The following is a 12,756-nucleotide window of genomic DNA, read 5'->3' on the forward strand; positions in this document are numbered from 1 at the left end:
AGTTAAAAGAATTGGGTTTTAGTCCTGTCCTGGAGTCTCAGGAAGGCCGTGTGACTCTGTACGAGTGTCTTCAGTTTTCCCGAGTCTCAAGTCCCTCATTTATAAAATATGGGGATAACATTATTTTCTCTGCCATACAATATGGTGGTTGTGTGATCTATATACTGAAATTTAAATTTTTCTAACACGTAACTACCGAATACTTAGATATATATCAATATAAACCTATGTACTGTTCTATACAGATGGAAATATAAAACAGGAGATATAATAAATGCTTTAGATAAAATTAATCAGGGCTAATGAGAGAAGACTAGAAGAAACCCCTAGAGCCAAATGATCTGGAAGGGGGTCCAAGACAAATCCTACATAAAGATTTTTAGCCAGTTTATCTTGCTGCAGAGCCCCAGATACGATTTTAACTGATGTCTGAACCTACTATTAGTAACCCTTAATATAATGAGCCACTGTGCAAGGATCATCAACACCAGGAGGTAAACAACATAGATAATATACACCACTGGAACGATGCCCAACATTAATTCAAGTATCTTTTCAAAGTAAACCAAAATAATAAGCGTATGCCCACACTCTTTAGGTACAATTTGTTTACCAAATGTCAATTTAGTCTAAAATATACAAAACATAAGGCATACAGTTAAAAAGTTAAACTTATATTTGTAGATCAGTTGGCTATTTTCTGATGTTTGAGAATATCATCATTAGAAGCAATTGTTGACTATCAGCTGCAACATATATATTTCAATATATTTCAATTTACTTTCATGTAAACCTGTGTCATTTATCAGTCTCATATCCTGAAAAGGCTTAAAAATACACACACACAGATATCTGTATCACTTGTCTAAACTTAGCTGTGGAGTAGAAGTTTGCTTCTAACATTATCAGAAGGGATTAATTTTTTAAAATACCACAGTTATGCAGGAGATTAAAGAACAAAATTGAAGCAGCTCTTTAAAATTCATCTTGAGCTAGGATGCTTGTGTTTCTCTTTATAAGGAATGGAGACGTCTGTAAGTGAACACCTCTGCTTCCCGCCAACAGCAGCACTCTCAGCCAGCAGGCTGGGTAGCCCAGTGGAAACTAAAGGGCTTGGAGAGACCAAAGAGGCTCACATGCGAGCTCCATTACTCCATGGCCTTAAGAATGCAGGCGAGATACTTAATTCTGGTTTATTTTCATTGTCTGCAAAATAGGCTTTTATAATACCTACATTCCCAGGTTGTTGTGAGGAGTTTATAATAATGTATGTAGAATGTTTAGCACAGGACCTGCCAGCTTTTAGTTTGTGTTCAATAAATGATAGCAGTTGTTACTGGCAACAAAGTGATATAGTTTTTTCAGTAACAAGCTACCACTCAGGTTAACGAACTTATAACCAATGCCTAAGAAAAGCTTATTTTTCTTTTATAACATATATATATATTTCTTACAACCATCTGTTGCTAATTCTTTAATCAATATTAGATATGCTGACATCCAATGCTTTGATATAAAAGACCTCAAACAAGAGAGTGAGAGAACACATGGAATCATGATTTACCTGTTATAAAGTTTATCATAGTTTTCCTTTAAAAGTTCCCGTTCCTTTTCTAAATCCTTAATTCTATCCTGCAGCTAAAATGAAAGGAAAATTACACATTAGGTGATTATCATATAAAATCTCTTGGAGGTAAAAAAAAAAAAAAACATGAGAGGAGGCTAACATGTTTCACTCTTGATTTCTAAATTGCAGCTGCTAACTAGCCCACTTACAGTGTCTATTTTTTTTTTTTTTCTGCTGAGGAAGGTATTTGCCCTGAGCTAACATCTGTTGCCAATCTTCCTCTTTTTCTTTTTTTTTTTTTTTGCTGGAGGAAGATTAGCCCTGAGCTAACATCTGTGTCAATCTTCCTCCACATTAAATGTGGTTCACTGCCACAGCATGGCTGATGAGTGGTGTAGGTCCGTGCCCGAGATGTGAACCTGCGAATCCCAGCCACTGAAGTGCAGTGCCCCAAACCCAATCACTACCCGACAGGGTCGGTCCCATTACACTTTCTGTACTTAATTTAGCATTGATGTCTTCCAAGTTGTTAAGTAAACATGAATTAATATTTCTGTTTTAATTTAGTAGAAACGTATGGACTGCTTTATGGGCAACATGTGCCAAAACTCAATAAAGAATGTGTTAAAAGCTTGCTGTTAAGTCTGGGGAAACATAGTATTTTTCACCTTCCTCCCTGATGATTACACCGTTACATTCATTTTGTACTAATTTCCAATTGGCCCACAAAAAAATAAAAGGAGTGACTTTTCTCTCAGCTCATGGTTCAAGCACATTGTGTCAATCACTATTTACTCTGAAGATACAATTTCTCATGTTACTTGAAATTTATAAAAAGCCAGTAGCACATCCTGTAAATAAATGAATAAATAAAATTGTATACTTTGTTTTATCCCACAGAAAAATATTTTTAGAAATAAATTCATGGAAATAATTATATCTATATGACTAAAATGTAGTTTTCTGAATTTATTTCTAGTATTTATGTTTAAGTTTTATTCACCAGTATGTTTTGTAGTTACAACCTTTTCCCACGAATCAGAGTACTCTTGAAATTCATTTCCATTCTCAAAATTCTCTTTTGATGCTAATATGAGACACAATAAGATTCTCCCAAGATCAGAACAGAAAGTAAGCATCTTATTTCATTTCCGTTCTCTTTAAGAACAAGTTTAACAGACTACACGAAAAGATTGTGCTAGCTGGGAGACATGAGTAGCAAGAATAATAGGAGGATGAATTTTCAAACAATTTCTCAGAAAAAAAAACTAAATAATTTCACGAAATTGCTGATGTTGCAGAACAGAACATCTTTCTCCTCAAAAACAGATACGCTCCTATAACTTGTTTTGGTGTCTTAAATCACTAATAAGATCTTAAGGGTAAGAGAGTTAAATTACACAGGTAATCTGGCATCAGTTTCAAAATGTTATGCTTTCTTTTTCCTCAAGGTTATCCGAATTCTTTAGGTAAACTGTGGATCTCAAGCACATTTCCAACTATTTTTAAGCAGTGATTTCCCACACACATAATATACTGACTATATTTTGCTGTGCTCAAAGTACCACGCATGTAGTTTAGAATTTTTAAATAAACATAATATTTGAAATGTCTCTATTCTGCTTTTTCAACACAGTGACAGAGAAGTTTTAATGCAAGGAATGGCTAAACTCTGGGAGCTTACCTCTTCTATTCTTCTTTCGGAAAATGTCATGGAATGTAATTGTTTCTCTAGACTGCAACATTTTAAACGCTGCTCTTTAAGCTGCATATTTAGCTCGTCTCCATTTGCCATCAACGCATCATGGCTGATCCTGAGAGTTCTTTGCTTCTAAAAAACAAAAAGATAATCTTTTCAAAGTTATTTTTTGGATTCTGCTTTGAATAAATGATCACAATTTTATAAATGAATTTACTCCTGAAGTTCAGGTTAAACAGCTTATTCTTCACCTCACAACGTATTACTTGTCCGTGAGGGACACACTTGACCTAAGTGTATCATGAGGAAGAAAACACAGGGCTGTCTTAGCACAGAGTCACATAACGTAAGCCGTTTTTGTTCTTTATTTTCTCTTAGTTTTTGACTTGTTGAAGTGACCAGGGAACAAATTCGTTTTAGCAATTAACTTTTTTCTTTCTGCTGTGGTTACAGTGGTTGAACATGCTGTCTAAGAGTGATGTTGCATGGGTCAAAAATAAATGCTGACCACAGATATTCAAACTGAAAGGATCTGTCACCATACCACAAGAACAGCCTTGGAATGTTAGCTTCTAATTTTAACACAATTAACATTTTCAACTTAGTAAAATAGTTACTAAAGTCTTCCTAAGTTTTAAAATGGCCTATTTATGAATATGTTTTAAATTCAATTTTATACACTTAAATGCCACACACTTCTTTTATAAATAAAAAAAGGTGATTAGACTATAGTCTTTTCATGGAAACCATATGACCATAACATGTAATGCCGCATCTGCTAATTAAAATCACTTAAGTTCTACTGCAGTTCTTCTTCAATCCTTTAAAAGAAACATGGCTACTGAGTTCCTTGAGCCCAGTTTTTGTTAATCTTGATATTACTATAGAAGGTTATCTTTAACCTGCTTTCTCTGGGCTTTCTACCTCATTGAAGGTGTCTGAACCTCTCAAATCTCTATCCAATGTCAATCCTCAAAAGAGGTAACTGTGCTATATCGCAGACTTCTTACTGTGAGTATTTAAACAAATACCTGGCATCACTGTTAAATGGAAATCAGAATAGTCAAAGTGATAAAAAATGTAAAATCACTTTTTAATTTCTTTCATAATTCATTTTAGAAATGGCTTTCAACACACGTATTTTTAATCTGCCTCTTCTATCTATTTGCAGATAGCAATATTATTTTCACTCTCTAATTAGCCTCCTCTCTTTCATAAACTCTTATTTATATGGAAGGCAATTATTACTTGACATTTAAAGAGGTTCCTGCAGGATGGAAAACATTACCCAGAATATGGGTGAAAAATGTTTATCTAATTCAATCATAAATTTAGGCTTCAGATGACCCTATGCTTTGCATCAATTTACTTCTTTCCTTGTCCCAGTACTTCAAAGGAAGTACTGCTGAATATGAATTTTGCTCATCTGGAATGTTTTGGAGTTCATTAATTCCAGAACCTATGTTAATTATGCAGTGCCAATAAACAGGAGCCCACTGATGGCACATTTCTGAGGGGCCATAGTCCTTGTTAAAACAACCATGGGGAAGAAGAGCCCCAAGTACGTCAACCTGAATGATTAAGATTTAAAATAAATACACTGATAGGTGACATGATAGGTACTCAAATACGTTCTGATAATAGTAGTGACAAAACAAAACAAAACATCAAAGAAAGATTTACCCCAATCTGATTACTGACCTATTCATAACTTTGACCTATCTTGGGGAGCTGAAGATATATGCAAATACATCTAAATCTTCAGTGCTGTGTGTGCATATGAATTCAGACAAAAGGAGTTAAAAATAAATGTTCTTGGCATGAGATGACTTATGATAAACGTCTTTACTATTTTAAGATGACACAGATATTTACAAATAGTCCAAGCAGTTAGTTATTCCTTTAGTTATTAAGTTATAAACAAACAGTAAATGAAAGTAAAATTATATACACTTGAGAATAAAGAGAGCAATCTTTAAAAACTTTTTCGTATCACAACCATTCTAAAGGCAACTTGAACACTACTATTGAACTTCTGTATCTATGTATTACCATAATAAAATAAATGATCACAGTACCTCCTGAAGCTGAATAAACTTTCCTTCCATTACTGAGAGAGCATTGCTTTTCTCCACTAGTTGCTTATGTAGCTTAATCATTTCTACGTTGTCCCGAATGTTTGACCTTGAACGACGTGTTTAAGAAAAAGAGAGACAGAGTGAAAAAATGCAAGGTAAAAGAAAAAAATCTGTGGTACAATCACAATTTTTCATTGAATGCTATCTAGAAAAAATGTACATATTTGCATATCAATCACTGAGGTTTTCAGTTTATTATGCACTTAGGAAAGATTTATTATTTAACACCAACAACACTCATTCTTGAACTTTCATAAAAACTCAGGCTTTCAGAGTTTGAAGGGAGCCCCAGATGTGACGACTTGTCTCACATCCACAATAAGTGACTGAGGGAGTGAAATCGTTTTGCAGTTTCCTGAAAGCACAAAAGGACATCAGTCTGTAGCACAGAAATCGTTCCACTACCAAACTCCAGACTCATTTTAAGGAGGACGACCGTACAACTTTTCCCTAAATGAAAAATATGCAATACAGCCACTCATCTTCTCACCGCTCCCTCAAAATAAATGGTATCATAAGATTACCATTTATTGGCGTTTCCTCCTGGAGTTTAAACTTTTCAAAATATTTCCAAAAAAAGTGACCTAGCATTTTCTACTAATAATGCCCAAAGCTGGCATCTAAATATGTTGCAGATGTGCCTTTAGCTGTAAGAGATCATTTAACATCCACAGGGTATACAGAAACTCTATATGCTACAATACTAGTTTGTATTTTTTCCTACTGAGATTAAAGCAAATGTAGAATTTAAAAGGAAGATCTTGTTAAATGTTAATCATAGATCTAAATGAATACCTGTTTTCAAAAGGCATTTATTTTCCTGACAGAGTTCCTTAATTAAATAGGTTTTGCATTCAAAAGTATTTCAAAAATTGTGAAGGTCGGTATTAGACTTCATTTTTTTAAGAAAAATAAATCTGAAAATTTTAAATTCAGAAAATTATTTCAGTGTTTAAAGTAAGTAATTTTACTTCCAAAACTGATCTAGCGTACACATATTGGAAAAATTGTCACAATGCCCTACTGGAACCAGAAAATGGACTACAAAGCTCACACATCTGTAAGCCAGCTGAGGACTTGAAATACTTAATTTTTCTCTTTGCTATTTGCAAGTTCATTGCATTTTGGCTTTGGACAGTTAGTTGTCCTCACACAGAAGATAAACAAGTCTAAGTCCCTGCATCTGGCCCAGGGTACAGTCTTAACACAATGCTAAAATAATTATGTGTCTAAAGCATGTTATCTAGGAGTTCTGAGCACATGGCCAACAGCACACTCACTATTATTCCCCTTAGTATTATCTTTACTCACTAAAACAAACCATAATAGGAAGGGAAAAATATATTTGAACTAGATCTAAAGAAAATATTCACAATTTTCTTCATATTTAGAAGTCAAAATATAATTTATCTGTTTTCCTCAAAATTACTCGGTTTGACCACTCAATAGCGAGTGGCATTTATTGATATGGAAGGACAGAGTACTACTCAAATAATTTCAAATCTTTCTTATATTTTCACTTACACCTGATATTCTATTGTCTTTTTTTAAAGTATGTTAATATTTCCAAGAAGATACATATATATCTTATATATAGCAGATATATTTTAAAATAACTATTACTTAGTAACGTTAACAAAGAATTAAGCCCCAATAATCCATTCAGCCATAGAGGGGTCATAGAAATAACAGGTTTCAGTTTTGAATTTTCTGTGTGAGGCAGAGACCAGTGAGTATCTTTCCGAAACTTTCAGTGGTTTATGCTTTCTTGAATATTTTCCTAAACTCCTTGGAGTTTAAACTTTTCAAAATATTGCCAAGAAAAGTAACTTACTATTTTATACCAATATATATAATATTTAAAAAATAGTTTTTTGCAATTTTATACTAATAAATATAATAATTCATTATATACATAAAATAATAATGCCCAACAAGTGGGCACAAATACAACATAAATAGTACTTAGAAAACAGCAATAATAATGTGGTACTTTATTTTTTAAAGGATTTTATTTTTCCTTTTCATCCCCAAAGCCCCCTGGTACATAGTTGTATATTTTTAGTTGTGGGTCCTTCTAGTTGTGGCATGTGGGATGCTGCCTCAGCATGGCCTGATGAGCGGTGCCATGTCTGTGCCCAGGATCTGAACTGGCAAAACCCTGGGCCACTGCAGTGGAGCTCGTGAACTTAACCACTCGGCCACAGGGCCAGCCCCTAATGTGGTACTTTAAATGTCAGTTTGCCAGAGAGCACACCTATTATTGGACAATGCAACATCTCCAAGTCGTTAATAATTATTTTTTAAGTGTCAGTTTTAGGGGCTATATACATAATAGTCGTTATTATGATTGGATATTTTTGAGGGTAACAATGAGAAGGAAAGGACGACATGCTGTTAAGCTGAAAATGTTGAGTCACTAATATAAAGTACATAAAAGTTAAAATCAACAACGTGATGAATGTGGTCTGGCCTCTAGGAAAGCATACAATGAAAAATCATCTCAAACTCGACAATCAACTCAAGATTTTTACATAGCTGAAGTATTGTAAAAGAATAAAGGCGGAAGTGAGAGAGAAAAGAGAAGGAGATGTCACAAAAAGCTAACAAAGAATGTGAGAAGGATGTTGAAGGCAAGAGGGAGCTAGAATCATTGCTAAGTGGCCTGTCCAAGATCTCCATGCACGTGGAGGAAGGCCTCAGGTTGGTTTCCTTTGAAGAACAGAGACAGGGCTAATTTTAGGTGACTCCCATATAATATTTTCTTGCCTTGTTCCATGCACTATGATGGGAACATCAAATCTTTAAGATGATGACATTCTAACACAAAGAACAATGCATAGTGAAAACATTCACATGAACGCTGACGGTCGGTCACCCACCAATTCATATATGCTGCACTACACAAGGTGAAAGGATGTACAAACAGACATCACACATACTAATTAAGTGCTTTGTAATAATAAATTTCTCAAATTTTTCAACAAGGATTTTGAAAAAACTACCAACAATTCAGTTGGAAACCGCAGTTTCTTTCTTTTTTTTACAGACATATTTAGAATTATGATCAAATCTTCTAAAACTACGAAAAGAATTGTTGGCCATCTCTAGATTAAAAACAAACTCAAATAAATTAGATTTTATGTTGAAAAAAGTAATCCAACTCAACAAGCTATGTGCCAAGTTTCTCTCATATAATTTGAAACAGTCAAGCAATAAACTCTGAAAACGCAATTTCTAATGGAAGCCTTGAAAATACTTGACTCCAGCTTTGCTACTGGGTGCCATAATAAATCCAGAAACTTAAAACCTCAGATATACCGGAGAAGGAAAAACTTTCAGTGAAGCTCTGTAATGTACGGTCTAATAGGAAAGCTTAGAAGCAAACAGTTCTGCTCCAGGGAAAGTCTCTTATACTTCATTCCCCAGACACACAACTGCCTCACCCGCCACTTGCTCCAACCTCCATCGACATTTCGTTCTTTGCTACAGTAAGGATTACAAACGTTAAAAAAAGCATAAGATGTTATACTACTTACCACTATTTACAAGGGAAGGCTTTAGAATTACAGATGCTAGGCTATGAGATTCTGGGAAGTAGTTAGGTAAAATATTTGAGATAGAATGGAGAGGCTCTTTTTGAGCAATAGTTTCAGGCTGACTAAATTTGGGAGATAAGGTTGAAGGCAACGTTAGGACTAAAAGCAACTCTACGGTTTTTTTTTTTAAACGGCGGCAGACATTCTGTAAGTGTACTGTTGAAAGACACGTAGGTCAATCATAGCTCTTATTAGGGATACACAGATAATAATCACCAGCAAGGTACTACTTCTGAACAGGATTACGGAAGGTTGCTAGTAAATTAAAGGGCATAGGGTTCACAAAAATAGCTGAGGAAAGTCTATTTGAAAGGTAATGGTTTTGCTCAAAGCTGCTACTTGAGTTCATAGGTGAAAACAATGCTCCCTGATTTAAGATTGCATAAAGGAAAAAATTTGTCTGTGTATGTTTATTTGCTTCTGGATCATATCTTTCTAGTGGTGCTGGGTCAAAATATAAATCAGAACTCAGTATTTTCTTACTCTCAACATCCACAAGTAATGGAGGGGACAGCTATGTCGCGCTCTCTACATGCATATAATCAGTCTTATGAAAGTGGAGGGAGCGCTCTCAAGAACTGGTTGGGGAGAGGACGAACCCAAATCCTGGTTCATCACCTCAAGGGGACTATTTTGAGGATCAAGTTTAACTGATTTCAACTAGTAATGAGTAATCTGAGAATTACGTTCAATATATCAAAAACCTCAATGGGAAGTGTAGATTTACTGGCAATTAAGTTGCAAAAGTGAACTAAAGGTTTTGTATTGTTTTTAACAAGTCAGTGTAATGATACAGGTTATTTCACAACTATCAGAAGCAATGATTGGCATAAGTCTTTGATGAATTAAAAAGGGGAATAAATTAATAAATATTGCTTATTTAGTAGACAAAATCTTCCAGAAAGAGTCCTTACTGATAAAAGTGGCTGTTGTTTAAAAGGTAGGGAAGCACTTACCCATTTCAGTCTCTTCATTTCACAGTTGAGGTGGCTACCTGAGGCTCAGAGAAGTAAAGAACTTGGCCAGAGTCCTTCCCTGAGGGAGCTGACACTCAAACCCAGTTCTAAGAGAGAAATTCTTCCCACTCTCCTAAGTTGCTTCCTTCCTCTGAGATGGTCCCAAGTTTCAGCTTTCCCTCCACTCTCACGCATGCACTAATACACTAGTTACTATGCATGGTGACAATTTCTGTGACTTATATAAAGTGCTGGGAAAATGACATGCTGCTCTCACGGAAAAACCTTAGATACAATTAACAACAAAAAACGCAAGGATAAAAGAAATGGTATTTGAGTGTGATACTTTTCATTGGGCAAATTCTAAGGTATTCAAAATAACAGTTAAGAGCTTGGTGAACATATTTTCAAAAGAAAGCAGATCACCTCCCTGTGCAATAGAATAATGTTCGCACGGTTATCCCCAGCCTGTTACCCTCCATCCGAGAACCAGATGCGCCCTCTAAATGAGGGGGCTGGGCAATCAGACAAATCCAAACTGAGGAGCATTCTGCAAACTATCAATGGACTGGAAAAGACTCGGGAATCACTCTAGAATAAAGGAAGCCTAAAAGACATGACAATTAAATACAACACATGATCCTGATTGGATATTAGATCAAAACAAAACAAAAATAGCTATTAAAAAAAACAGCTATAAAAGACATTATTGGGACAATTGGGAAATGTGAATATGGACTGTGTATTAGATGATGCTACTGTATCATTCACTGTCAAATGTCTTGAATGTGATAGTTGTATTGTGGTCATGTAGGAGGATGTCCTTGTTCCTAGAAGATACTTCGAAGTATAGAGAAGGTGAAGTGATATATGCACCTAACTCTCACGTAAGAGACAGAGGGAAGGAGAAAGGGAGGGAGAGGGAGGAAGGGCTCTTGCATGAACATGCAGAATGCAGAACAGGCTTGTATCATTCACGAATACGCAAAGGGGTGAAAGGTATGGGAGTGTTCACAGCACCATTCTTACAACTTTTCTGTAAGTTTGCAATGTTTCAAAATGAAGAGCTGGGGAAGAACTCAGAGTGCCAGGAAGTAATCCTGTGTCTGTACATAGAGAGGAAAGATGAAGCCCCTGCAGCCAAGCTGCTTTTTATATTGGATGGCTCCAAAATGCCTGTTTTAAGATTTGACAGTCTGCTGTCAACCAAAGCAAGTCACAGTGTCTGAAACATTTATGGGTTAAATTTGCTCCACTGGGACATTATGGCACTTACATGATTTTTAATTAAGAAGGTAAACACCCTAACATTTACTTAAAAAACCAGTACAAACTAGTTACACATTTGGTAAGAGTATAAATATTTTTTGAGTTGAAAAAGTCAATAAAAGGTAAAACCATTCTGATTTTAATGTTCAAGTACATGTGTTCACTGGTTACTGCTTTGCATTTAATTTAAGACGGCCTTTTTAATAAGCAGAAAATGTGCATTTTATATTGTTTAAATTTTAATATGGATTTTTGTTCAAAACAACACAGACATTCAGGCTACTTGTAAATGATACAAGATTTTTTGCTAATGAGGCATTATGTAGAACATATGCAAAAATCACAACTCAGTCTTCTAAAATAGACCACAATAACAGGAAAAAACATGATTTTAATAAAAAAGAGCAGCACTGGGCTTTTACTTCAAAGCAATTAAGGGCTTTGGATAACCAAAAGTTTATGTCAAACTGATGCCAAACCAAACTGGTCTATTAAACACATACTATGAAGAGTTTCTGTAATATTCTATGAAAAGGCTCTTTCCCATAAATATCAAGCAACGCACTCTGAAGATTACAACTATGTTAGGTTCATGTTTGAGAACAAGGGGTCCAACATCCAGATCAGACTTCTAGAATTTCAAATCTGAAATAATGGACCCGTGAAAGAGTTTAAATATGTTTTCCATTTTGATTTTTCTCTACAGTAAATTATACCAAGTTTTATATTCTCCCCAACATTTTCTTCAACAGTTTTCCATTAGTCTCAAAAAAACTGCTGCTCCACATAAAATATTGAGCTATGTGTAAACATATAAGAAAAAAAGACCTGAAGACCCATATTTGAAGTCATTTCTTCAGTTTTTCAACAACTGCATTTCAAGAAACAATATGCTATTCACTACAAGTACCCTTCCTTCCAAGCAAATAACACGTAATTTTCAATTTTAGAAAATCAGTGAGGTGGGGTACAAATTGGTTTATTTCTTTGGCCTCTGCAACAAAAATTTCTTCACCTGTAATACTCATTTTGTTTCTACTTCTGGTTCTTTCTTTCTTCTCTTCTCTTTTTTTGGTGAGGAAGACTGGCCCTGAGCTAACATCTGTTGCCAATCTTCCTCTTTTTACTTGAGTGAGATTGTTGCTGAGCTAACATCTGGGACAGTCTTCCTCTATTTTATGTGGGATGGCACCACAGTGTGGCTTGATGAGCAGTGCTAGGTCCATAACTGGGATCTGAACCTGCGAACCCCAGGCTGCCAAAGCAGAGCATGTGAACTTAACCATCATGCCACGAAGCCAACCCCCATCTACTTCTGATTCTTGATGTGACAAAAACCAGACTGCTATGGAGTGAACAATACAGCCTCAGGTGTTTTTATGACAAACTCTTCTATTTTTGTATGTTGGTGTCTCTTTCTGACAATATTTATAGTAGAAAATATGTGTACCTTCTGTCTCTCTATCTCTTCTGCTGTTCTAGTCTATTGAAGGCTTTTGGATCTCCCTTTCAATTAACACTGAAAACT

General features: G+C 35.2%; 1 protein-coding gene across 5 annotated transcripts in view; it reads right to left on the minus strand.

Annotated features, from left to right (window-relative positions):
• RPGRIP1L (RPGRIP1 like) overlaps positions 1-12,756 on the minus strand; it is a 102,621-nt gene that overhangs the window by 73,348 nt on the left and 16,517 nt on the right. For 4 of the 5 annotated variants that reach the window (XM_046684005.1, XM_046684003.1, XM_046684004.1 and 1 more), the window contains 3 exons: positions 5,345-5,450; positions 3,252-3,398; positions 1,565-1,638 (listed from right to left, as the gene is read on the minus strand). In XM_046684005.1, the coding sequence (XP_046539961.1) occupies positions 1,565-1,638; positions 3,252-3,398; positions 5,345-5,450 (327 nt within the window). The remainder of the gene's footprint in view (positions 1-1,564; positions 1,639-3,251; positions 3,399-5,344; positions 5,451-12,756) is intronic. The other variant, XM_046684006.1, reaches the window with a different exon arrangement.

The sequence above is a fragment of the Equus quagga genome, chromosome 13 (assembly GCF_021613505.1).
Source record: "Equus quagga isolate Etosha38 chromosome 13, UCLA_HA_Equagga_1.0, whole genome shotgun sequence".
NCBI classification, from domain to species: domain Eukaryota; kingdom Metazoa; phylum Chordata; class Mammalia; order Perissodactyla; family Equidae; genus Equus; species Equus quagga.